We start from the raw sequence: 27,682 nt of genomic DNA on the forward strand, positions 1-27,682 counted from the left end.
GAGCCCTCATAGCATTCCATGTTCTGAATCTTCTATGAGTCCATGTGCAGTGCAAAGGTGTCTGAGAAGAAAACACTTGCAGAAGTGCCAAGTTTATTAGAGTGAGAGAGTACTACCCTCACATCACCACCAATGTCACCAAGAGACATAGACCTCAGAGACGCATGCATTAACCTCACATCAATAATTCCAGAAAAGCTCTAGGGTTGGAGGATACCTACAGGTGACCAGGCTGACTCCCCCAACTGGAGGTGTTATTCCTCCTTCAACATCTCCTTCTGGTGGACTGAGGTCAGATTGTTTAACATATACAGCCATGAATGAAACTTTGGCCAGCTCTGAGTCTGTACCTGGAAGCAGAGAATGTTTGCCAACTACACAGTAGTAGAAGTAAAGTTCTTTGGCTCAGCCCCACAAATCCATGTTCCCAGAGTCCAGTGTGAAGTCCCTCAGAATCCCCCCACCAAGCACAAAGCACAACTAAGGAGGCCTGGGACGAGTGACTGGGTTAGCTCGATTTTGTCCTTGGGATTTCAGAAGGTCTAGTTCTTGATCCACGGAAGGCCTCTGTAGGCAAGGTTCTGGGGCCAGCTCTCTGCAGGAGCAGCTTGTTCTCAAGTTCTGGAGATTCCTTCCAGAGAACAGCTAGGGTTGGTGTTCTACCAGCTGTAGTTTCGCAGTCTTCACTCGATGGGCTTCCTTTAGGTTCCGTGTACGGACATCTGGGTTGGAAATGAACTCCACTTGCTGCATGGGGAACCAGCCTCGTTCTCCATCTGAGAGTCTCATACCCTCCAGCCAGCCTGTGGGCACAGGGTGGATAGAAAGAATGACTTGGGACAAGTTGATGATAGATTTCTCTGGACCTCTTTCCTGGAGACTTTTCTGAGTGTTAAGGCTGAATGAATTGGGGTTCCCCAAGAATGAGAAGCCAACCTGTCTAAGTATTAACCACGGCTGCCCTAAATTTGAAGAAGTCTACAGCTACACACTCCCGAGTCTCCTCCGCTGTTTTGGTCCAATTTTGTCCTCCCCAAGTTCAGTTCTAATCCCTGCCACCTCAAAATGTGACCTTGTTTGGGCACGAGGTTGTCCTAAATATAACTGGTAGAGTTAGGATGAGGTCATACTAGAGTAAAGTGCCCATAAATCCCATATAACTGGTGTCTTTATAAGAAGAGGGAAGTTTGCATCAACACACAGAGGTGGCCCCAAGAAGATGGAGGCAGAGACTGGAGTTAAGCTGCTACAAGCCAAGGAACACCAGGGGCTACTGAACTGGACATGGCAAGGAAAGCTCCTCCTTACGGCTTCAGAAGGAGCATGGCCCTGCCAAGGCCTTGGATTTTTACTCTTAACCTCCAAAACTGCAAGAGAATAAAGTTCTGTTGTTTGAAGCCCCCCAGTGTGTGGTATTCTGTTACGGCAGCTCTAGGAAACAAATCCACCTCCCCACAGTGCCCTGCCTCCAGTGCTTGGACTACTCCTTGTGGAGCTTCCCTCTTACCATCATTGCTTTGCTGAATCACCATCACCACATCAGCCTTCTCCAGTGCCAACTCGTCATTCTCGCGGGGCTTGTAGGCTCGAAGGCACTGTACTTGTGGGGAGTCTTCGGTAAAGAGTTGGGAGAGACATTAGGGGAGACAGGGGATTGGAACATGAATAACGAATTGTAGGGGGAGGTCAGAGGACTTGAGATAGAGGTAGGTTTGGGCCACTGAAAATTATAGACAAAAGAGGCGCTTGGAAACATCTTCATCTTGAGGGGTCAAAATGCTTGATAAAAATAGAAATACCAGAATTGAAATGATCAAAAACTCAGCTTCTCCAGGGAAGATGAACTGAGAGATACATTGTGACCACCTTTAGTTATTCATCACTACAAGTACTTGAGATGCAGCTGAACACTGACCTTCCTCTGAAAGCTTCCCTGAGTTTTGGCCTTTAGAAGATTCCGAGCTCCTTTAAAATAGACTGACTAGTCAAGGAATTTGCCCCTTATCTAATTGGTTCATGTACGTGTGTGGCCTATCCATATACATTGCAAAATCCATCTGTGACTCATTCTTTCTTTCCTTCACAGTATCAGACACGGGGCTGGAAGAGACGAGTCAGGATACGACCTAAGCAAGAGTCTCAATCCCCTTTACCTTCCCCTCCTCATCTGTAAATGATCAAGATGATCATTGATCAAGATGAATCTTGGGGAAATGTATGGATTTGCATATTTTTGTGAACAGCACAAAACATCCATGGCTTTGTGGGTCAAGATGACAAGCCATAAAGTATGCCTGACATAACTATTCCACCTTACATGGGCTTACTGCTCTTTCTACTTTATCACACTGCACTGGTTCTCTCAGAAAACAAACAGAACACTGTACCATTATTTGGACTTGTTTTCCTAAAGTTCATCCCACCTGCCGTTCACAAGATCATAGCAAAGGAGGAGTAGTTACCTTGGTCTCCTTACGCACAGGGAACTGAAGCCCAGCAGACAGGGCACACAGTGAGAAGTTGACAGAACTCATTTACAGCACTGTTCTACTTCCCCATCTAAGGGTATTTATTTGTTCTTTCTGGTCACTAATGACCCAGAGTTCCTTTGAGTTCAGCTTCTCTCTGGATATAAATTAGGGAATCTTTGCTGGAGAACCGTGGGGCTAATATGAGATCCAAGAGAAGTCCTAGTACCTTAATGTGGATATAGACACGTGGCTAACATGTGTGTGCCTGTGGCTGCCCCGAATGCCTGGAAGCCTGGGGTGAGTGGCTTCAGGTTATCCTGTGCAGGCAGGACATGGTTAGAACACATCTGCGTGGCTATCCTCCCGCAACTCCCAACTCTTGTAGCCAAAGAGCAAACTATTGACAGGGAGTATATGGGGGAGATGTTGCCATGGTTATGAGCCATTTTAAGCAGATGGGGCTCAGGTTTTCAAGCTCCAGTGGCCAGTTTTCCACACTGAAATTCTGGGGAAAAGCGATAAATAATATTTCCATAGAATTACTACTCAGCCTTACCTAAAACTCTATATCCAAAGAAAGCCGTGTCTCTGTCATTTTTCTTTCCCGGTTAGACCCTCACTCACCATAACACTCTAGAAGGTCCAACTCCCCTCTTGGCGTGGCCAAAGCTGAGATCCATCGAAGTTTTTCACTTCTGAGAAAACAAAGCAGGGTCCTAACTTGAACTGCAGTTCTGCAAGTGTAGGACGTAGGATGAGGACTAATGTGTGGAAAGCAGATGACTGTGAGCAGGGCTCGTCTAATTCAAAGTTGTCTAGTTCAGTGACTTCTACGGTATGTCAACAGAACTTGGATGGAAATATGACAAAGTCTTGAACTATATGTCTATGTGTCTTGTCACACCTTATTTTCCCCCTTCTCTTTGCAGGCGGATCTTACTAATGGTTTCTCATATTTTACAAGTGGAAGCATAAAACCAACTGTCAATTAAGCACATGTAGATTTTCCCACTTTGGAAACTGTACTGAACAAAATGGTCAACTCAGTTTAGATTCTCTCCACTACTGTGCATCATTCCTGATATTCCTTTGCCCCTCTCCTTCAAGCAGATATCACAAAGATGAAAACTATTCTATAATAATAATTAGTTCAGGGAGGGAGATATACCTATTAATTTTGTTGTTGATGGGAACTGTAATTCAGGCCTAATTCTGTAACCATCTGAAGGTTTTGGTATTAACTTAGCCTCCATTTCCAGATGTTTCTGGGTAATTTGGAGCTGATGCTCTTGTTCCAGGAAGATGCTACCCAAAGCACCACAGAACAAGGAGGAATCTGCATATGCTCATTCACCGTATGTGATATTTTACAAATGAACCGCTGTACCAGGCCCTCTGTTCCACAAGTGAGGACAGGCGTTACTGATCCCACCTGAGGCACCCTCCTCATACAACACTAAGAAGTGTTTACAATGTGGGTATCCTGAAATCATGAGATATCATGCGAGACTTTTAAAAGAAAGACTCTTCTATCTTTTAAAATGGATACAGCCTTTTAGATGTTCATTACGATAGACATTTTGTACCAGATTCTGTGGATATTAATACTCCCAAACATGCGTGTATGTGTGAATATATTTAAAGTTATTACTGAAAAGATGAACATATCAAGGTTCTCAACACAGGGATTTCTGCTCAACTGAGGGCTGGGTTGGGAGGTGGCAGCAAGGAAAGCAAAAGGCGCCCAGTGTTTATTTTAGTCACCTATGAGCCCACCAGACTGACGCTGGCATTTGTTCATGGATCCCAGTATCTAGTTCTTCACTCTGTCTCCTTTCTGATGCCTCTCTGACCTTGCCCTTCTCAACTAAATGGTATGAAATGATGCTAAGCCTTCTCCATCCCCAAATTCCTGCAAGTTGTCTAAAGGCTCTAGGAGTTTAGGTTTCCTAATGGATGCCCCCTAGGCCAGAATGTGGTGCTGTGGCTGTTTTCGGGACACATTTTCTGCCTTGGTTCCTTCTTTCTCCCCAGGCTGCCCACTGCCCAACTCCTCTGCCCAGCCTCACTCACTGAGTTTCGGTGCGGAAGAGGAACTCGGCCTGGGTGCCCTGGGCGTTATGTTGCAGGAAGAGTCGGAAGAGGTTTTTGTGAGGTCCATGGAGCTTCATTTCACACTTTTCTCCACGGACGGAGGAGAAGGGAGCGTGATCAAATACCAGGAAGCGGCTGCCCCTGTGAAAAACAAATCTTTTTAACAGGCTGCTAAGAGTTTCTGCACTTCATCCGCCATCAAATCTTCACATTCAAAAATCTCTTTCCTTGGCATCTTTAGCCTGAAAATCCTCATAAAACCCTCAGATGGTCCTGACTTGCTCTCAAGAGATAGCCCCAGAGTCTTCAGGGATTTGTTGCCAGTTTTACAAACCACCTTTCTAGTGCAATGGGTATGTAACTGTCCTGAATAATTGAAAAGACAGATCCAGTATAGATTTTCTAAGGTCTTTAGGACATCAGGGGTAAGACATGGAATTAGGTAAGTATCTCTAGGTTGAGCCATGCCTAAAGAAACCACAAATAGATCTGAGAATGTGATAAGCTAATTCGGCATATTTTGCTCCCTGTCTATAATACAGCACAAGTGCTGCTCCGTGATCTCACAACACAGTGGAATCCCCTTTATTGTTTCAGGCTCCCCCACCCCACCCCCTGGAGGCCGTGATGTGGACTATATGTGTGGAGCTCTTCAGAAGAGTTCCTCTAGGAACATGACCCTACTCTGTCCCTTTTAGAGCTTCCCTCTTGCCTCATCCCATTCCCATCTTTGTGCTCTGGTCTCCCATTCCAGTCACTGACTCTCGGGGCCGAGACAGCAACAGACAGTCGTTGAAGAGGTGCAGGTGGACTGGACGTGTGTTCAGTTTCCTTCGCAGTCCAGGGGAGACACTGAACTCAAGTGCTGTAAGCTCCCCACTCTTCACCAGCCAGCGTGACTGTGAGATGAGCGGGAATATCTATAGGTAGGGAAAGAGTGGGAAGGCAGAGTCAGAGACAAGAAAAACACATTGCTTCCTCTCAGTCCAAGTCTCCTCCCAATGCCACTTTCCCCTAAGTCCTACCCTTGATAGTCACCTCTTCCACATCTTCCCTCTTGTTTATAACACATCTCTTTAGATTCTGTTTCTCTCTGAATCCTCTAACTACCATTGCCCAATGGTGCATGGCTCCTGTGCTTATACTATACTCATGCAACTAGCAGGTGCCCATGTTACAACCCAGGGTAGTTCTATGGGAAAGAGTTCTGCCCTAGAATCCTGAAATGAAGGAGACAGAAGACACTAGTTAGCATCTGTGCAGGAACAAGGCAGGGAACAGTATGCTGTATCTTAGAAGCTAAAGATTAGGGACAGTTCTGGCATCTGTTCCTTCCTTGATTTTAATCAGAAACATGAGAGGAGCAGTCGGTGAGAACAAGGAGAATGGGTAGGGGTGGGTGGGGTCTGCTTTGGGGACGGATGAAGCCTATGATCACTATGTGGATAAGGGATTTTCCTTTTCTTCCTGGTAGGTAAAGACAGTATCTGTTCTGAGTTGGAATTTAAATGTTGAATGTCCATTTTAGGTTTGTGTTTGGATGGGAGATGTTGGCTCTAAATTTGAATTCAATTTTATGTTGCTTTGGTTAGACCAGAAGGAGACGTTAAATTACGAGCGCACAAGCGCGAAAAACCAACTTTATAGAACCTTATCCTGAGAAGCTCTCCCTCATCTCTCCTTTACCTCTGCATTTCCCTCAGGGAACTATTTTCCCTTTTTTTCTTATTATCATTCCAGAGTTTCCTTATACACTCACAAGCAGATACATACACAGTTTGTATCCTCTCACTGCGAGATCAAAGGCACCTTCCTTTTCCCACTTATATCTTGGAGACTGAAGTGGGTGTCTCAGGACAGAACAGAAGGTGGGCAGAATGAGGTTAGGCTGGGAAGAGTGTGAGAAAGATGGCTGCTCTGTGGGATGCACTGAAGAGAACTGGAGCAGGGTGTGAACGCAAGGGAGGGACTCACTTTGCACTCAAACTCAATCTTCTGGCTCAGGTAGATCAGTTCCTCTGTCCGTCGCATTCTCTGGACGTTGTTATTGCAGTCTCGGATCAGCTGAGGTTGAGCAGGGTGAGGAAAGGGGAAAAGCATGGTGTTAGAGGTTCTGACCTTTGAGTCCACAGCAAGGAATCTGGAAATAAGTTGTGACAGCCTCACTGTTCTACTAGGCTGCAACGAATTAAAGAGAGCATCAAAGTCAAGTCCTAGGACTCTGATATCCTTGTATGAAAGGACAGAACAAGACTGAAGAGTGAAAATGAGATTTACTATGGGGCTTGTGGTAGTGTGGGCATAGTCCTTGGATGTGTTGTGTATTTAGGGTGGCAGAGGAACCTGACGGTTGGGTATATTTGGAGATTTTCTGGGTGCAGGGAGGTGGCTGAATCCTTGCATAGACAGTCCTACTACCATGCTCTCTAAAGTCATCGAAAGCAATCCAGGGTAAGAGTAGAGGGGGAAGCTGCCTACCTCTTCCAGGGCATGGTGAGCCTTTGTGGCCTCTGCTTCCTCTGAGGAGCCAGGTTGTGTTCTCTTCAGAATGTTCTAGAGAACAAACAGTAGGGAGGAGCCAGGCAGAAGGACAGAATGAGAAAAGAGGACATAATTTGGGATTGGTTAATGAAGAAGGTCAAGGACAAAATTTCAGCCACAAATATTTCTGAGAAAGAAGGGCATGTGCAGTGGGGAGACTGCTCACATCACCCACAGGATGTGGCTTTGTGGCAGAAGAATGGGTAGTTCTTTGCCTCAGGGCTTCCCAAGGTTATCCTTTGAGTTAAGTGGAGAGACCAAGGAACAACGTTACCTGCAGCAGCAGTTTGAGGCGGGTGATGCGCTGGAAGGGCAGAATCAGGAAGGACTTGAGGGAAAGACGCTGGCAGATGGGGTCACTCTCCAGCTTCTCCAAGACCTCTCGGAAACTGCTGTTGCTATTTCTGCACGAGCAAGTCTCAGTGAGGAGGGATATGAGGAGCAACGGGGAATCGGTAAAGGTATGGGGAATGGAAGTTCAGTAGACTATTGGTGGGTTGGGAAAGAATGGAGGGAGCTGAAATACAGGGAGCCCAGATGTGAGTGGTGAGGCAGTCTAATTTGGAGGGGGGTTGGAACTCGAGATAAGGTAACACAGCAGGCACAAGAACATGTGCTCTCTGGGCTGAGGACTGGTGCAATGTCACCGCAGGGCCCAAATGGGGATTGCATGGGATCACTCTCACAGGAGGCTTTGGAAGGTGCGTTCCTGATAGGTCTGGTTGGTGACGTAAGGCAGGTAGACACGGCGAAAGTCCGGGGCATGATTCAGGACTACATCACACACTTGGAAGGAGAAGATGTTGTTCTCAAAGTTCTCTTCTAGGTCTGAAAGGAACCTGCACAGTATTTAAACAAGTCGTTTGAGATTGCTGGGCCTCAACTAAGCACTTGGCTGACCCTTGCTATACCTTGCACTTCTGACTTCTCTCAGTTACTCATAATTCTATTGGCTCACCTTAGCACTGTGCCCCTTGCTGTTTACTAGAATTCCCTCCGAGAATGTTTCTAGTTTATACTGATTTAACACTCTGATCTTAATACTCCATCTTTAAATTCATCTTTAAATTCTATTGTGGTTTTTTGATCTCTAGATGGTTTCCATACCTCATTTCCAATGCAGTGAGGGACATAGTACATTCATAACCTCAACCCAGGAAGGACATATCCTTTATTTATTTATTTATCCATTATATCTATCTACCCACAAATTCTCCCTTCTTCTTTGCTCTTCCTACCCTTGTGGGCACTGGGAATCATGGAGGTAGCTGAGGCCCAATTTCATCCTGCAACTGTGGCAATTGGAGGGTTTCTGAGAGGGATAAACCAGTTGAAAGTTTAAAGGCTAAAGGTAGTGACACAAAACAAAAGGAATTGGGGAGAACTGGAATCTCACGTGGTGCTGACGTCTCGCACATCCTGTAAGCGAGAGAAGAGCCACTGGTGATCCTGGTTGGACAGGGTGGCTCGGAGCTGGGCTGAATGCTGGAAATGATCCACAGCTACATTTAGACTACGCAGGTATGAGGCTTCCGACACTATCAGCTCAAATTTGGCCTGGAAGTTGGAGAGAAAGAAGAGTCATTAAAAATGTTTATTGACTCCTTAATGTGTATCAGCCACTGTGTTATATCTTAGGGGCATAGTGGTGAATAAGAGATTCTTTTCATAGCAAATGCTCACACTAGAACCTAATTTGATCTGGTGAGACACAGAAAGAACTATTCGAGTAGGATTTAGTCTAGATGTCAAAGGACATGTAGCTCCCAAAATTGTAAGAGAAAAATATGTTTTCAAGAAATCTAAATAACATACACACACAAAATGAGTAACATTATGAGATAACAGATGTTAATTTCTTGCATTATAGTGACCTTTTTATTATGCATATGTATTCTAAAACACCATGCTATATAACATATATACACAAAGAAATTTATTTAAAAATAAATCTAAACAAATTTAACATTTTTATAACCAAGTGCACAAGAATAGTGGCCAAAGACATAGCTAAAGAGGCAAGGGGAGATGAGGTTTGGAGAGTTATATAAACAATGTAAAAAAGTTTGGAATTCAGACAATGTGAAAACAAAGAAAAACTTTATGTAGGGGAATAATTGATGAGATTTATTTTTTACAAAGATGTTGCTAAGCAACATCTGGAAATGGAAAGATGACATGGGTAGAGCCATGTTAGGAAATGTTAGAGTAACATCAGATGAGAGACGCAGGCCTGAAGAGCCATGGGGATGGAGAGAAGTAGGCCAGTTTCATGATTATCTAGGAGGCAGATTTGGAAGGACTTGGTAATTTGCTGGAAATGGGCTTGAAAGAGGAGGAAGAATCCAGATGAATGCCTTGGGTTCTGAGTTGGCTAAATAGGTGAATGATGGAATCATTTGCTAAGTCAGAGATATGAAAGAACAGATTCAGGAGATGAAGGTGACAGTTCAGTTTGGGGTTGGAGGAGAAATGGAAAGAACATAGAAAAAGAAAAGAACAAAGAAAAATCCCAGTGCTTGAGACCCTGTCTGGAGGTTCCAGCAGGGGGAGTAATGAGTCATGGCCATGTCTCTAGCTGGGCTCATGCTTCTCACTGGGCTTCAGATGGACAGTTGGGCAGAAAACAGATAACCCAATTGCCTGGATAACCAATGCCATAGCCAGATGACCTTCTCATACAACATGGAGCCAGAACACTGAAGGTTTGTGCATCCTTGCTCTGACATTCACTGATGATTAGACTTCTGGTGGCTCATTTAATCACCGTGAACCTCATTTTTCATTTGTATTTTTGGAGACATATATATCACTTCCAATCCAGCTCTCTGCTATGGCCTGGGAAAACAATGGAAGATGGCCCAAGTCCTTGGGCCCCTGCACCCACGTGGGAGCTCCTGGCTCCTGGGTTTGGATCAGTGCAGTGCTGGCCGTTGTGGCCAATTGGGGAGTGAACCAGCAGATGGAAGACCAAATATGGTCAGATCAGTGATTTTCTAAACATCTCTCATGCTCTTTAAAAGTTCTGATCAGAACAGGGCCCTTGGGCCTGAGATTTGAAAAGCCTAAAAATGTCTAGCTGTCTCTACTTGATGAGGTGAAAGAATTGTTTTTCTCTAAGTCCTTCTAGTCAAAATTTTATTCCTCCTTGCCTCTGAAAGGTGGAGAGTATGGCACAAATATTCCTCAACCCCTGTACTATGTTAAGCCAGAAATGTGTTATTTCATTTAAACCACACAGCAGCCCCAAAGGTAGTCATCATTGTCCTCACTCTGCAGATGTGGAGATTGGGATTTAGTGAAGTTATATAACTTGCCTAAGGTTACACAGCTGGTAAAAGGTGATGCCATGAATGAAACCCATGTCTGTCTTCCTTAAAATTAGAGAGCTGTTTTTGAATGATGACTATGTATAAGACACTGATCTTTTGTGATTCCCCCACTCACTCTTTGTTTCTGTTTTACAAACAAGGAAACAGAACCTTTAAAAGATCAAGTAATTTGGCCAAAGTGTAATAGCAATTATCAAACTGGTCATCCAGGTCATTTGGTCTATAACTTAATTAACACTATTCTATTCCATTGTGCCATATTATTTTCCTAGGAAGAAAGGGTCTACTTCATATTTTAGATCTGAGAATATGAGAAACTCCCATATAAAACTTATAGATGACAATAGCTTAATGTCAGACAAATAGCTTTGACTATAATTTCACTTCTACTATAGTTTCACTGTTGAAAGTAATGGCCCAGCAGACACTTGTGGTTATTCTAAAGTCTCTACTAGATTAGTGAGGGTAGGACACCTGCCAGGTGCTCTCTTTAAGGGACTCAGCCAAAGGCCCCTGTAAGTATGTCGGTTGAAGATGAAAATTTTTAGGTAGCCTGAAACCCTGCTTGAATAAGGGAAGTAAAGAGCCTATGGCATAAGGAAGTGTAGAAAAAGGATAGTGGTGACATTCAAAAACAATTTCAGGACATTAATGAACACATGTGTGTGATGAGAAGATAAGGAGGTAGCCAGACACGACTTTGCTGTCTTCTCTGTACCCTCCACCGCCTCACCCTGCTCCCACTTGGTACCTCTTGCAGTTTTTGGTCTCCGTGGGTCATGGAGAGCAGCACAGTGCTATTTCGCACCACAGGGATTTCCTGCCAGAGGGAGCCACTGGAGGCCATGGAGAGGCGCTGCAGGTAGGACTCTGAGGACACCAGGGTCTTTCGATGCTGCCTGGGAGAGGCAGTACCAGGTGCCTCCGCCAAGCTGTCTAGGCGCTGCTGGCTCTGAATTTCCTTGTTCAGAATAACATCGCTGTACTCCTGGTATAGCAGCTGGGCTAGAGGGGTGAGGAAGCACGGGAGAGGCAGGGGTTTGGGAGGAAGGGAAGGTGAGCGGAGGCCCAGAAACAGATGGATGTTGCCCAGCTCTTCTGACTCTCCTGGCAATCCATCTCCCAGTGGAGAGCACCACCCCCCTGCCGAAGGCCATAAGTGCCTCTCCAGTCTTGGCCAGACCCCTGCCTGGGTCTAGAATTTTGTTTCAAGGTACTCACAGGAGTTGATGAGCTTGGAGCAACGTCTTGAAAAGCCTCCCATCACGTCCTTTGTTTTTTTCTCTCTGTGGAGTAAAGAAGAGCTGTGGGCTGCTTGCTGGCCATAGATCCAGAGGACCCTGATGAGACAGTCTAACCTCTGGGGCACGTGCTGGGATGTCAGGACCAAATCCCCTGGAGAGGCACAGAGATATAACTGGATGCACTTGGGATGGTTCAGAGCATTTTTGGAGTCATGTGGAATTTTTCATGGGGTTTAGTTCATGGCTGAAGGGCTTAGGAGGGTAGGTGACTCAGACCTGGCTGGCAGAACAAGGCAGGTATAAGGAAATCTTCCTATACTGGAATACTGGTGACTGTGTCTTCCTCTCCCTACTCCCCAAAGAGACAGGCATGAGACACTCAGGCTTCCAGGACCCTTATCAACTAAAATCCTAACTTAGAAATCTCAGTGAAGAGAATACAAGTGTGTCTCTAAGGAGAAAGGTGGACTCACCGGAAAACAATAGTGTCTGAGGGGCCAGAGGATCTCTCCAAGGCTGGACCTCTTGGATCTGAAAATGGAAATGGGTGCTGTAACAGATTTCAGAGGGACAACGGAGACAGCTGAAGAAGTTAAGACCTGTAAAGGGAGGTTCAGATATCCAGAAGGAAAAAAAAAGGGATCTATTGGGAATGTGGGGAATGTGGGAGGGAAGACAGTGTCAGAGCAGAGAGCATTAGCAGAGAACAGAACAGCAATTTCCCCAGTCCTTGTTTCTGAATGAGAATTGGACAAATGGAGGCTGCCATCTCAACTGCCCAGGGGAGATCAGGTGGGCAAAAAGCACTGACTGAAAAGTAGGAGAGAAAACAAAACAGCCCTGGGAAAAAGAGGTGCACACGAAAGGAAGGCTGACTGGAGAGAAGCCGTGAGATAGACGGGAAGAAGGAAGATGACGGTTGGGTATGGATATGGGTGAAAGCAGCTGAGGGACCAGCAGAGGCCTGGGAACAGATCACAGAAGTGATAAGCAATTGGACAAAGCGTCGTCTGACATTAGTGTCACTGGGGTCTTTGCTTCTTGCTCACCTGAGGAGCCTTCAGGCAAGATGGAAGGTCTGCGCAGGCCTTGCCGGTTCCAGCTTTTTTGTTTATTGGGCCCCTCACCAGGGAGCACAACCTGGCCACTGCTGCCCTCCAGTGGTCTCCCTGGGTCCCGCCTATGGGGCCAGCTGGATGCTTTCTCCAGCTGGGGATGGCTGGGCTTTTCTGGCTGCCTTGCTGGTACTACAGACCTCCTTGAGCTATTGGCCTCTTCCTGAGGGGCTGTTCTTCTCACAGGTCCTCTTGCAGAGGCCTCAGGCTCTTCCAAGAGCCCTTGCTCACCCTTATGGGTGGGTCCATGGAACTCCAGAGTCCAAGGAGTGGTAGGGGAAGAGGGGCTTAGAAGATTTGTCATGTTGCTGAAAGCCATGCCAGACACTTCATTCTTACTTCTACTGGTGGAAGCCAAAGACTCTGTAGCTCTACTTGTGGCAGGGGGCCAGGAGGTACGTCCAGCAGAAGGGGGAGTGGAGATTGTCCAGTCTTGACCAACAGGTCTTGGTTTAGCTTGACCTTCTGAACTTGGAAGTCCTCCATGAGTGCTCCTGCTCCTCCCCCTGGATTTTGGAGGCAGTGGGGGTGGTTCACTGGAAGGATCCATAATGGGGATAGGGGGTAGTGGCCTGTAGATCCTTGAACTACTGGAAGAAGAAATGGGAGACTGGTGGGGCTGGGGCATATCAGGAGTTGGGGGTAATGGCTTATTGTATCTCAGTCTGGGGGGAAAAGTGGTTTGAGTATGGTGAGTGTCATCTGGAGTAGATGGCAGAGGTCGGTGCTGCCTTGCCACAAGTGGGTCAGGAACTTGGGGAAGTGGGGCCTTAGGAATGCCATGTAGCCCTGAACCTAGGGTCAATGGAGGAGGGTGGCTATACCGCTTCAGTGTGGGAGCCACTGTGTGAAGATGGCCATCTCTCTCCACTATGGAGGGATGGACATGCCTCTTCTCTAGGGGAGGAGGGGGCAGAGGTTCATGACTCCGCAGATCCATGGAGGCAAGGGATGGGGACGAACCATAGGCAGGAGGCTCTGTGTCAAAGGATGAATTATGTGGGGAGTGCCATGACTGGCTAAAAGTAGGACTGCTGGGCCTCTCCGGATTTGAGATGAATTCTTGAGAGTCCTGCTTTGGAGTGGAAAATGCCGGAGGGCATTCTGAAATGATGTTGCAGTCCCTACCTCTTCTCCTGTCTCTTCTTGGGATTACAGAGCCATAGATGGCAGGTTTGGGGGGCCTCTGGGGCAACTCTGAGTGGGATAAAGATAGCGACATTCCCACCAAGTTTGGAGTCTGCTCTGTCCTGTGAGAGCCTGGAAAGGAGTTGCTCCGTAGGTGTTGGATGGCCCCTGTGCAGTTGGCTGGAGGGCTCTGAAGGCTGGATCTGTTGGAGCTGGCACATGGATTCATGGTGGCCTCTGCAGAGGGGAAACCATGGAGGGTATCCAGGGGAATCTTGAAAGCCTCACAGAGAGATGGACTGTCAGTAGAGAGAGGGGCTCTGGAGGTCTCACTCCTGGGAGAAGGACTTGGGGGACTGGTAGATGATGCAGCTGTGATAGTAGAGACTTCAGCTGGACTGGATAAAGCTGCATCCAATGTCCTTGAAGGAGTCACAGATGTATCACCCGGGACCACCTCAGTCCCCTGGCTGGATGCTGTCTCCTTACTCAGTTCAGATTCTTCTTGCTGGCTCTCTTGAGCTGTTTCAGTGTCTTGAGCCGTTTCATTGTCAGGTGATTCCACTTTAGGAAAGCAGTCTGGTAGAGAAACAGGCTGGTGGGAGCATTCTATTGGCTCCAGTAAAGGGGTCAGAACTATGGGGGACAGTTCCACAGCCCTGGGCTCCATCTGAGTCCCAGGAACCTGAGTCATGGGATAAGAGCCATCTGGAAAGAAGTCAAAGGGAGAAGAGATCTCAGAGGGTACCAGCACCAGTGTGGGAGGCCCATGGTGCTCTTCCTCCTCTTCTGATCTCTCTTCTCCCACTGCTCCCTGCAAGCTCCCATCCCAATTTCCTGGCTCCTGCTCATCTGACAATGCCTCCTCCTCCTCCTGCCCCTCCACTGACATCACTTTTCCCATGAGACCCTCACCTTCTTGCTGTCTAGTTATTTCCTCTGATCTGCCCACCAAGCTTTGACACTCCATGTCCTGAGAGCTGACCCTCCTCTTCTCTGGCCCGCTCAATTCCCTCTTTGCTTGCTCTGCCTGTTCTGGACCTTTCTGATGCTCAGCATTCTTTTCCCTATGCTCTTCATCCTGCTCACCACAATTCAGACCTTCCAGTTCCTCAACCAGCCTCTCTGTTTCTCCTTGTCTTCCCAGTATCCCATCTTCCTGGACCTGTTCCTTTTTTTGCCTTTCTTCTTCCTCATTACCAGTCACCTGCTCTACCATTTGTTCTTGCTCTTCCCAAAGTCCATCAGAAGAAACATTCTGCAGAGTTTCTGTCCCCTGAGACTCCACTGTCTGTTGTCCCAAATCCTCCAGCCCCTGAGCTCCCTGGGGATGCAATGGCTCTTCTTGCCCTCGACTTTCCTGAACCTCCTCCAACTGCAGCTTCTCCCCCTGCGGGATAATCCTGCTTTCAGAACCTTCAGCCTGGTTGGTCTCTGTGGTGGGCTCTTTGCACAGAGGCCAAAACATTGTTTGAGAACTACCAGGAGAGGTCTGCCCCTTCTCTTCTGCTTGTTCAAATTCCAATGTCAAAGAAGTCAGTTCTGGTTGAAATTCCTTCTCCACTCTGCTGCCCAAATCACTGGATATTGGGACCATGCCTGGGCATTCACTCTGTATAGGATGGTACTGGAGTTCTGATGGAGCTGGGATCCTTGCTTGTTCATCTGCCAGGCTCTGGGCCATTGGCTCTTGCAGCTCTGGAGTGTTGCTGACCTCAGCCACAAAGGTTTCCTGATCGCTGTCCACCTCCACGGAACTTTCCTTGGGGAAAGAAGGCACGGTCTCGGCTGCATAGTCACTCACATCCCTTAACTCGCTTGGCTGGGTCGCTGAGAGTCTCTGCCCCTCGTCCCAGTTATTGCATAGGTCCTGGCCTTCTTGAGCTTCTGGTCCCAAGGCAGGGATCTGGCTGCTTCGCATGAGAGCTTCAGGGGTAACGCTGAATTCCTCTTTGGCAGGGATGGGGGTGGAGGTTCCATACTGAGGCTCCTCAGCATCCATCAGGGCTGAATGCTAAGGAAGAATAAAGACAACGGTTTGTGACACCTTGTCTGCTTTCACCTCTCAGAGGGAGGGACCATAAAGAAGAGTGACACATTTCCTAGGTTCCATTCATTGTTATTCTTTGAGACAAGTGGTACCCAGCACAATAAGCTATAGCCCCTATAAAACTTTCCATTTCTTATTCATTTAATAAACATTTAACTGCTGACCCTTTTAAGTATACAGTAGTAAATGGGACAATGATCTTGTTTTCATGGAGTTTACAGCCTTATGGGTGATTCAGGGGAATTACGAGGTGTCAAATTTGGGCATAAGACCATTTGCAAGACTGCTAAATGCTCTGAGTGGTCATTTTCCTCTAGACTATTTTTAAAGATTTATTTATTTATTTGAAAGCCAGAGTTACAGAGAGGCAGAGGCAGAGAGAGAGAGAGCGAGCGAGTGAGGTCTTCCATCCACTGGTTCGCTCCCCAGATGGCCACAACATCCAGAGCTGAGCAGATCCGAAGCCAGCAGTCAGGAGCCTTTTCTGGGTCTCCCAAGAGGGTGCAGGGGCCCAAGCACTTGGGCCATCTCCCACTGCTTTCCCAGGCCATAGCAGAGAGCTGGATTGGAAGTGGAGCAGCCAGGACTTGAACTGGCACCCATATGAGATACCTGCACGTAGGCGGCAGCCCCTCCTCTAGACTATTAATAGCATATGTCAAATTCAGTCTCTCTGTGTCTATCCTTTGGACACCCAAAGTGACTCAGCCTCTTGTTACTCCAGACACTGTGTATGACACACCATATATCTAACAGCCCAGAAAAACAGTATCAGAAGAGGAATCTTCCTCCCAAGCTATTCACATCAGATTTAAATAGGTCAGGTTACCACAGCCAATGTGCAAAGTACTATAGTTTCTTTACACCAGGTTTAGAATGTCTAGGGGAGCACTGTCATGCAGGAACAATTTTATTTTCAATTACAGAGATAATTGTTGCAAAGTGAAATGATATCCAGACTCACTAGATTGAGACTCTGATAGACACAACTGTTATCAACATCAGTGAGGTCCAGAACACTTATTTTCATTATTTTATTCTCCTTCTCTCTCCAAGACCCATGTGAACTCTGTATTATCGCTAAAAATTTGGACCTCCCTGCCTTTCTTCTCACTGCTAGCAAAACATCTCATTTAATTTGCAAAGAATTCAGAATCCAATGAAGTGGATCTGCTTCAATGTCTTGCAATCCAAAGTGAGAAGTGTTCCTGCTCTTTTTATATCCCTCCTCAGAAAATGCAAGAGGTGTCCTTCCTCTTTGTCCCACCTCTTCAGGGACCTCTTACTATGGGTTATCTCTCTCTGTCTCTCAGGCCTTCAACTTTTCTGCTAGAACCACTCCACTAGTATTCAAGCATTCCCACGTCTCTCTCATCTTTCAAACACCTAGAAGGATTTGCCCCTATCTGCTGTCTTCACATCCCAGACACCTGCCTCCAACCCAGCTTCCAGAAGCGCCATTCTGCCAACGTCCCCAACCATCTCCATATTATTGATTCCACAGAAGGCTCTTTGGACCTTTACTCTGGATGATTCTTGTCAGAATTTAACACTATTGATGTGAGAAATATTGATTCTTATTATGCGTGGTACTGTATTTTCCTGGTTTTCCCCTTAAGTTTTCCCTAATCCTCTCACTAGGTTAAATTGTACTTCTCTTTGTTGTACTTATCAACCATATTTCACTTTATTTCTCCTTTGTAGCACATATACAATAATAATTATATAATTATGTGTGCATTTTGATTTACCTTTTATCTCAAACCAAGATGAGGTAAATTTCATGAGATCAAAACTTTATCCTGTTCAAATGCTTACACCTAGCCCAAAGCTGGCAAATATAAGATCCTAACAAATATTTTTCACATAAAGAATAGAATTCTTTTCTCCTGCCTGGCCCAAATTCACCACATCCAATCATTCACCAGGTCCTACTGACCTCACTTCCTGAACATCCTGCAAAGCTGTCTTTCCCTTGGCATCCACCATCAGGTTCTTTCTGCTCACCCAGGCCACTGCCCCTGCGGCATAGCCTGGCCCCTGACTCTCACACATCTGGCTTGATTCCAATTCCATTCCACACAGCACCACATCTACTTGTTCTTCTGAATCCCCCGACAGTTTTGAGATGAAGCCCAAATATTCAGCATGGTTCTACGTCCTGTACATCCTAGCCTCTGACTTCCTCTCTGGCAGCCTAATTGCCTTCCAGCACCTGCCTCCTCCTCACCAGTTTTCAGTCTCTTTAGCTCACACCCCTGTTTCAGCTGTAAGCCTTCATGTGCATTATTCTTGTCGCGAGTTTTCTTCACCTGCCCCAGAAAATCCTTTCCCTCTCCTCACATTCTATACCTTCGAGGATATACTTAATGTCTATTTCCCAGGCTAGACCATGAGTTCCATGAAGGCACAAACACTTCCACATTGACTGCTCAGTCCCCTCTGCCTGAAGCTTACTTGGTTCTCAACTAAGATGTACTGCATCGATAAATGAAGGAGGAATACAGAGTTCAAAGGGTGTGGCTCATACTGTAGTTCTGCCTTTTTTGTATCCTTGCTAGTTTTAAGACAATAGAAATCATTTAATTCACTTGAACATCCATTGCCTTATCTTTAAAAGGGGGATAAAAAGCTTCCTTCATAGTTCTAATGAAGATACAATGACATTAAGATGTGCATCATTAATCTTTTTATTTTTTATTTATTTTTTATTTTTTTGACAGGCAGAGTGGACAGTGAGAGAGACAGAAAGGTCTTCCTTTGCCGTTGGTTCACCTTCCAATAGCTGCCACGGCCAGTGCGCTGCAGCCGGCGCACCGCGCTGATCCGAAGGCAGGAGCCAGGTACTTATCCTGGTCTCCTATGGGGTGCAGGGCCCAAGCACTTGGGTCATCCTCCACTGCACTCCCTGGCCACAGCAGAGAGCTGGCCTGGAAGAGGGGCAACCGGGACAGAACCGGCGCCCTGACCGGGACTAGAACCTGGTGTGCTGGCGCCGCAAGGTGGAGGATTAGCCTAGTGAGCCGCAGCGCCAGCCGCATCATTAATCTTTAAGGGTCATAAAAATGTAATTACTGTTGATCTGAGAGAGGGAGAATAAGTGAAAGGAAGAAATGTGAGATTTATGAACTGGAAGGATCTTTAGAAACACACAGAAACATTGTTCAATTGACAGATGAGGAAACTGAAGGTCAAAGGCCCTAGACACTCTGGGGAGCAACTGGGAGCAACTCGGACTAGACTAAGTTACTGGAATTAAGACTTATTCTATGCATCTGCTCTCCCACAATATGGTGCTGGGAGAGGAGCAAACAGCTTCTACCCAGCTGCCTCTCACCAACTTGACAAGCTGCAGGAGCTGCTCCTGATTGGAGGAGAGCAGCGCGCTCAGCGTGTGAGTAGCAGAGCACGGATTGGTGAAGAGGACTATAAAGGAGGAGAGAGACAACATGCACCAGGAACATCTAAGAGGAACATCTATCTGAAGGAACACCTGTGCAGCCCCCGAGAGAGCCGACAGGCGGTGTGCCGCTCCCCCGTGGAAGTGGGGAAGGTGGCAGGGGGAACCGCCCTTCCACGGAGGTGGAAGGGTCGGTAGCCAACCCGGGAAGAACCAGCAGCAAACCCGGGGAGAGCCGAGCAGACAAAAGAACAGCGCAGGGTCCTGTGTCGTTCCTCCATGAAGAGGGGGAGCGACAGACACCAGCTCCTATTTCCAAAGCAAATGGTGTAGGTGCACCGGAATTGAAGACTCTTAAGTCTATTGTAAGCATTCAGACATCTAGTGGTAACAGAAGACTCTGGTGCCTATGGCCCCCACACTGCACCTGTCTCTGTACTTTTCCAGTCTGGTCCAGGCTTAAAGTGGAAGCCCACTTGCCCAAAATGCTGCTGAGCCACTGTACACACACATGCTCACGTGGGTGCATAGCCATACACACACAGTGAGCTACCTTGGCTACCTATATGCAATAAAATCTGACATAACCAAACAAGCAGGTCCTCAGTCACTCTGCAGATGTAGTATGTAGCAAGTTTCTGGCCACTCCATTGACACAGATACCATCTTTGTGGGGGCAAAGAAGTATGCCTAAATGTACCCATGTAGACTTTCATGTGTTCTTCCAGTTAATTGACAGACAGTGTGTGATTTGCTTGCAACATCTCAACTGTAAGTATAAAATACTATAATCACCATGGATGATTCTGTTTTGTGACCTTATTCTCAATATGTTAAATAATATGCCTGCTCACTGTAGACACTTTCTGAAACTTGACTCCCACCTGCCAAAGAAACCATGCATCTAAACCTGTAGCCTCCCTTCATCTGCATCTGTGTTGTCAAGAATTTACCCCTTATATACACCATTAGGCCTCAAAACAAGTGGTCCCTCAATACATAAGGGTGTTTCTGACACATCCTGGCTAGATGTATATATACTATGTCCTATCTGGCCATTTTCAGTTGCAATATGGTAACACAATGCAGATCTGTCTCCTGCAACCCCACCGACCCTATTTTTTCCCCTAAATTTTATTTATTTAATTTGAGGGAGAGATAGAAACAAAGAAAGAGAAGGCTCCTGTTCATTGATTATTCCCCAAATACCTGCAATGGCCAGGTCTAAGCCAGGAGCCCGGAACTCAATCTAAGTCTCCCATACGGTGGCAGGGATCCAAGTGCTTGGGCTATCTGACCTGCTGTCTAGCAGGTGTGCACTAACAGGAAGCTGCGATAGGGAACAGAGCTGGGACTTGAACTCTGATATGGCATGACAGCATCCCAAATGGCAGACCAATTCACTAGAACTAGTAGCTACCCATATTGACATTATTTCTGCTGCCTTTCTTCCTTTTCTTTCCTTTCTTCCTTCCCCTGTAGTCCAGAGGTCTTTTTCCTTTCCTTTCCTTTTCATTTTATACTTACGATGTCATGAATTCACAGGCCATAGGTTCCAGCAGCTCAGGCTTTTTCCCAATGGTTCTGACAAAATATACTTCTCTGGATGGAGCAGACTGGTGGTTCAGTTGAAAAAAATAACATTTATTTTTGACTTTTTTCTTTTCTGATCATTTTCTTCGAGTGCTTAATATGCTCAATATGCATATTAATTCTCTTGCCCTTACCTTGTCTGTTTACAACAGTGCCAAAAGCATGCTGGGTCACATCATAAACTCTTCTTTATGGGGCATGGCTTTTTGAACAATATTCACTCCCATGTTTTCTAAATATATATACATATATATGTATATATACACACACAAATATACCTATACACACACACACATATACACCCTGCATACCAGGTACCTCTCCTCTTTCACTTTGCATCAGGCATTTTGGTGAATTACTTGGAAGATGGCCGTTCTGAGAGATAGGCCATTGACACTATTTCTAATGTTATCTTTACTTATTTGCAAATATCAGTGGATTTACCCCAAAGAGAAAACACATTCTTTCACATTCAATGTTCTTTATACTCAATCCTGCCTTAGTCATCCTATTGCAATCAGGCATGACAGAGCTGGAAGGTGACAAAGCTAAAAGGAAATGTGTAAAACATGGTCTTACTCATGTAAATCCATCTGGAGAGAGAGTTTTATTTTCCGCACACCCCACTGTGCTAGAGGGAAACATTCTCATCTCCTTTTCCACTAGGGCTGAATAATCACTATTTATCTGAGCACAGGGAAAGACACGGCACAGCATCATGGTGATCTGGCTTTATTCTAGACCAGAGTCATTTTGCAACTGTATGAGCCCTTCCATGTCTGACTTTTATGTCTGACACTGTGCATAATGTGGCCTCCAACTTACCCCATTAGCACTGTGCATGACAGAGCTGACCATTCCCCCTGGAGTTCCCTATCCCTTAGCTGTTCTTCATTTCTAGTCACTGAACATAAAATTATGTTTCAAAGATAAACCTCCTCCCATACCCAGTCACAATTCTTATCTTTGAACTGCTATTGAGTGTTTTTTTTTTTTTTTGAGGACCATGCTTTCCAAATCTTTCAGCAGTATGAATTTCAAATATTCTCACTTATATCGTAAGTCACTGATATATTCTTCAGATTGCAACAATATTTCTGCATTACACATCTTCCATATTACTGCATGTGTTAGGAAAATATATTATTTTGATATAGAGAGTAAAATCATTGTATAGCTCTACTCCTTTATTTACTGGCTAATTAATGTACCCAAAACTATACAGATATCAAAATAAATGTAACTTTCTGAACTGTTGACTGCCAAGACCAATGTTCCACTTACTGTAGGAATGCTCCAACAACCCAATAAAAACTATTAAGCATTTCTTATCTATTCCTTAATGTCTGAAGATATCACATTATCTACTCCCTTACAGACCAGATGATCTTAGAAAAGAACATTATTAGTGACAATGCTGACTTATACCCCAGAAGCCCATGGAATATTGCCATTCACACAGATAATGAGTGTGAGTGACCTGTTTGTATTCTTAATACAAACCTAGAGGGTGACCTTGTTCTAGTGCACCTTGCAGACACTATTAGGGACCACCTCACTCCACAAACACTCTGAGTGACTCAACCTCGGTATATACAAGATGCTGCTTGTATCTACACCACTGACACTTGAGTATCCTTACTCCTGTTCAACCCATGGCATTACAAGTGACCCTGTTCCTCACAGCACCCCACAGTGACTGACCACTCCAGACACCACAAATGATGTGTTCCCGTCTATTCCACAGACACTGTGCATAACGTGGTCACAAAAACCTCAGACAGATCATGTTTGGGCTCCCACGTACTTTAGGGGCCCCTACTGTATGAAGATTCTTGAATGTATTTGGAATCACTGTATTCCTTTGATAAGAGGGAACCCTTCACATGCCTTCTGATTTTCCCCCTCTCTCCCTAGGACATACATTCTTCCTCCTCAGCCTCACTCAGAACTGACTTCCCCTCTTCCTCCCTCCAAAACTCCAAGGACCCTGCCAATGGGTTGGCATGGCTGTATTTTCAGGCCCAGACTGTTAAAACGTGATGCCCAGTTTGCTATGGCTTAGGCCAGTTGCTTCTTCATATGCCAGGTGTTGGAAAAACAGGAAGTCTTGGAAAGAGAGGATACTGGGAATCATTGAGCTGGGAGCTGTGATTGTTCAAATGCAAGAACTTGGAGTTCAGAGGGAGGAAGCATGAAAGGAAAACTGCCTCTGTCCCTTGTCTGTTTGGCACACCCTTCCCCCTCGACTTGACAAGAGTCCTGGCCAGAGTTCACTCTGAGGTAGACAGAAGGACAAATCTGGGGAATCCAAGACCTAGGAAGGGGAGAAACCCAGTGGCTTTAGGATTAGCTCTCCCAGGACAGTCTTGCTGGAAGTCAGTCTTTAAGCGATGCTCAGAACTCAGAAACGCCACCCCAGCCCCCAATTCTAATCAGCTCCCTTCTCACCTCTAAGAACTCAATGTGGGGATTAGCATGAAGCTTTGGGGTGCCCCCTTACAAAGGGAAACAAGGTGCTGAGCAGGGCAGGAGTCACTGTTCCAAGTTAAGGAGCCACGGCTAACAGGGAAGAGAGGTGTGTACACAGACGTACCCTTATATAGACAAGGGTATATGAATGTAAACGAAGGAGAGCCCAGGCCTAGTTGAGAAAAAGGAGACAGGCAAGGTACAGTAAAGAAAAGTCTAGAGAGGGAATCTCAGTTATCACAGGGGATCGCTTTCCCCCAGGGCCCAGACCTTGGAGAGAGTCGTGATTATTAGCCCCGGAAATTCGAAGCCGGGCAGGGTGCCCATTTCCAGAGCAGAGACCCGTCACTGGACCGGAAGCAAATTTTCCAGACGAGAGCGTTTCTTCCAGGTTCCCTCTCTTCCGGCCCAGGGCCCTGGACCCTGCACCCAGAGCTCTGCCTGTGGCACAGCCCCGCATTTCCGGAGCCTGCGCCCAGGGACCCAGCAGGGGCTGGTCCCTGGGGAAGGCCTAGTTTCCTCTTCCTTCCTGTCCGTGCCTCACCTCCGCCGGCCCCTGCGGCCGCCGGGAGCCGAGCACGGGAGAGGAAGAGGGCACCCACCTGGTCGTTGTCACATGCTGCCTCGGCCCAAGAGGCCCCTCCAGGTCGCGGGCGCCGCCGCAGTCCCCCGCGCAGGCCCGGCCGCCCCAGCCGCGGCCCGCCCGAGCCGCCCGGACGGAGGGAGGGACCGGGCTCTCCCAAGGAAGTTTCAGGTGAGGAAACAGGGACACACCTTCTCGGGGGAGGGGCAGGGTCCCGGTGCGCCGGAGCCTCATTGGTGTGAAAGAAGCTCCCGCGTCAGAGCTGGGACGTGCCCGGCCCGTCCGGGAGGGAGCCCGGGCGCGCTGGGCAGGCCGGCGCGCTCCCGAAAGGAGCCCGAGGGCTGCTGACCGTGCTGGGGGAGCTGGCGGGGGCGACCCGAGGGCCCGGGGCCGGGAGAGGAGAGGGGAGGGGCTCTGCTGTGTCCTTGTGCCTCTGCAGCCGCCCGCGTCTGTTTCTCTCTAGGTCTTCACCTGCGGGGACGGAGCCACGCTGAGCCTCTGCCTTCTGTTTGCACCTTTGGGTTTGCCCGACTGGACCGGCACCTGGGATTGTCGTCTGTGCCTTTGTCTTGGGCATCGGTGTTGATTTCTCTTCCTGTCTGTCTACCTGTGGCTCCCCCAAAGGGTACCGGGCATCGCCTGCGCTCTCAGGGCCTGGCAGTGTGCATCTCCGAAGCCACATGCCCACATCTTTCCCCCACACGACATCCGTTTGCTTCTGTATTCCTAGAATGATCGCACCAAAGGTCTTCCACAAACTGTGAAACACCGTGCATGACTTTAAAGTGTTGCTCGCACCAACATAAAGTTTTCATTTCGTTTTCTGGGAACTTCTGAAGCCCTCACCTGAGCCCCTGCCATACCTGTCGGGGTGTGTGTGTTCTCAGCATCTCTCTCTCTCTGTGTGAGAGAAATAGATTTGTAGTTAAGCCCCTAAGCACATACTTTGGCTTGTATGTTTTCTCAGGCCTGAATCTTTTTATTTATTTATTTTTAACTCTGAGAGAAACAGTGTGTTCTCTGGGTCTCAGAGGCCAAGGCTGAATGGATATTTATCTATGCCCCTCCAATGACTTAGACACAGACACACAAAGAATCTCACACAGGGGACAGAAATTTGTGATGTGTTTGGTTTAATCACACCAGCTCCCATGGGGTCCATGTTGATATAAGTCAAGTAGAATCTTAATGGGCTCTCTGCATGTTTCATGCTTAGGGAAGGCAGGGTCTACAAGCCCAACCAGCTTAATAAGTTAGACTATTTCCAGGTCACTGTGGCCATCGGCTGTTGCACTGACCCTGGCTGAACATGCTCACCGGTTGTGGAAGGTAACTATAGAGCAGAATGTAATTCAGGAAGAAAAGTCTCTTCTCCGATAGAGTTCTGAAGCAGTTTTATGTGCAGTGTGCTACTTCTGCCATGTTACTGTGAGAGGTTAAACCCTAAACACTTCAACAATCTGCAGTATACTCTAGCTACCATGGGTGTGTGGGAAAAACCAGGACTGAAGTTCAGGTATATAAGAGCAGGCCTAGCATACGTCAGTAATGCCTGTAAGAGCGTAAGAACGAGGTGAGCTTTAAGTCAAGAAGTTGAAATTAGAGCCATCCCATTTCTAGTCTGGGAGAGAGAACACAGTCAAGGGCATGGGGCAGCCTTTGATTTCTGGTGGCTGAGCAAGTTCATGGACTTCTGATCCTTAGGAAGACATTGTTCTCTGATGGTTTCCATATTGCCTACTGGGAGTGGGCAACTTGGTCAGAGATGCTGGAGCTGCTTCCTTAACAAGGTGTCTCTTCATCCCACTTCATCCTACTCCATGTGCTTCTCCTTGGTTTCAGCAGCTCTCTATCCCTCTGTTCTCTCTGAATCTCAGGTCTCATGGACTTGACCTCTTCTTTCTCTGCCAACTTTGACCTATCAGCATTTTTGTTCTTTAAGTCACCACCATGGATTCAGTAATCCTGGGCTCTTGTCCAGAGAGTTCAGCACATGAGGCTTGATCTACTTTTCTACTAGGACTCAATGCAGGAAAGTTCATCACTTAGGGATGTGCTATTAGCCGGTCCCTATCTGCAAGCTGTGTTTACATATGGGGACCAACTTGGTTCTCCTGGGTCTTCTTCGCTTCACTTTACAGATTATGTATGGTTCTCATTATATTGTTTTGCTTTTTAATTGTCACTTCTTGGTGCTTACTCTTGAGGGCTGGGCCTCTCAGGCTTCTCATATCCTCCTGAGATTTTGATATTTTATTTTGGTCCATCTTTCCTTTATAAGGGCCTAGAGAGGAGGGAGAATGGAGAGGATAGAATTAAATTCACACAAGTGTATGTTTGAAACCTGCCTTCACCATTTACTTAATTTGAAATCTTGGCCACATTAACCTTTCTCTGCTTTCTCTTAGTGTGTCTGTTTTAGTTTTCTTTTTTAAGATTTTAAAATTTTAATTAGTTTTTAACAGATTCAATGTAATTTACAGATATAATTCCAAGAACATAATGATATTCTCTTCCTCTCTCCTTTGCTGACTCCCATCCTTCTTCCTTCTCCCTTTCTCTCTTTTTTGTTGTTGTTGTTTTAACATATTTTAAGTTCGCATTATAGTAAAAAGGCTTAATATTCACCTAATAAGAAGTTTAGCAAAAAGACTCTAGTTTAGTGGGAGTACAGACAACAGCAATAAACAATAATGAATGGAAAAATGATCGTTTCACTCATATAAGTAAACTTTAAAGTAATCACTGATCATTGAAACTATAGCAGTGTAACACTCTTAACCATTGGTTTGACAAACGTATAAAACCAATTATAAAACTATATTTGCAGCAATACTGATACACACAGACATTTCTTTTTCTTTTCTTTTCTTCTTTTTTTTTAAATTTTAGCTTCCACACATAAAGGAGAACATGAGGTATCTGTCTTCCTGGGTCCAGCTTATTTCAGTCAACATGATGTCCTCCAGTTGTGTCCATTATGATGCAAATGGCAGAATTTAATTCTTTTTTATTGCTGAATAATATTCTATTGTGTATATACCCAAGTTTTATTTTCTTAATGTCTTAATGGCCATAATAATATTTAATACCTACCTTGCTGGATTGCTGTGGTGATTCAATAAGGTAATATAAGGAAATTTTCTTTATACAAGTATGTGATGTTAAAGGTGTTGGACACACATCTGTGCCTGGCAGTTATCCAAGTTGTGTGACTAAACTTACTATGACAAGATAATGAAGTTGGAATAAGTAAAAACAAATACAAAATTAGGTTTTTTTTTTTTTTTTTTTTTTTTCGAGCACTGGATTAGATTGGGGAGAATAGAAATGGCCTTTGGAATTTGAGACCCCTTTAATTGGAGACAATGCCTTTGAGATTATGGATTGGGTGGAGGGACAAAAAACTGCCCTGTGTAGCTCCAGGTATCAGGAATAAAGCAATTGCAGTGATGCTTTTCTGAAGCAGGGATTCTTCAGTGTTAACCCTGGGGCTGTCACTGACCTTACCAGTTGTCATCATGGAACCACCATCCCATGTTACTGGCTGTGTGTTTTCCCACCAGGTGAACTCTGACCCTCAACCGAGCCCATGCTTGTTCGCTTGTTCTCTATATACAGCTCATGCATTGCTGACCCTGGTTTTTGTTTGTGTTTTG

At 46.1% G+C, this 27,682-nt stretch overlaps 2 protein-coding genes across 3 annotated transcripts in view; both read right to left on the reverse strand.

Moving 5' to 3' along the window:
* Positions 1–76: 76 nt before the first annotated feature.
* Positions 77–24,175, reverse strand: ARHGEF5 (Rho guanine nucleotide exchange factor 5). Its single transcript, XM_008258075.4, has 15 exons — positions 24,043–24,175; positions 12,732–15,939; positions 12,156–12,213; positions 11,660–11,724; positions 11,190–11,443; positions 8,503–8,663; positions 7,793–7,945; positions 7,381–7,510; positions 7,044–7,118; positions 6,540–6,629; positions 5,328–5,485; positions 4,545–4,706; positions 3,096–3,166; positions 1,508–1,612; positions 77–803 (listed from the first exon to the last, which is right to left on the reverse strand). Exons 2-15 carry the CDS (start codon positions 15,925–15,927, stop codon positions 646–648), a joined length of 4,836 nt encoding a protein of 1,611 aa, XP_008256297.1. The 5' UTR covers positions 15,928–15,939; positions 24,043–24,175; the 3' UTR covers positions 77–645.
* Positions 24,176–26,158: 1,983 nt separating this feature from the next.
* The window catches only part of LOC127491550 (uncharacterized), a 74,828-nt gene continuing 73,304 nt past the window's right edge, over positions 26,159–27,682 (reverse strand). For both annotated transcript variants that reach the window (XM_051848082.2, XM_070071372.1), the window contains one exon: positions 26,159–26,307. In XM_051848082.2, coding sequence (XP_051704042.2) covers positions 26,159–26,307 — 149 coding nt within the window. The remainder of the gene's footprint in view (positions 26,308–27,682) is intronic.

The sequence above is a fragment of the Oryctolagus cuniculus genome, chromosome 3 (genome assembly GCF_964237555.1).
Source record: "Oryctolagus cuniculus chromosome 3, mOryCun1.1, whole genome shotgun sequence".
NCBI lineage: Eukaryota > Metazoa > Chordata > Mammalia > Lagomorpha > Leporidae > Oryctolagus > Oryctolagus cuniculus.

Bases quoted from the DNA above. Each gene is read 5' to 3' on its own strand.
- ARHGEF5 (XM_008258075.4), bottom strand. From the start codon at position 15,927: ATGGATGCTGAGGAGCCTCAGTATGGAACCTCCACCCCCATCCCTGCC. The intron at 5,486-6,539 runs GTGAGTCCCTCC...CCCTACCTATAG, and splicing joins AGATTGAGTTTGAGTGCAAA to ATATTCCCGCTCATCTCACA. The intron at 804-1,507 runs GTAAGAGGGAAG...CTGTGCCCACAG, and splicing joins GATTCAGCAAAGCAATGATG to GCTGGCTGGAGGGTATGAGA.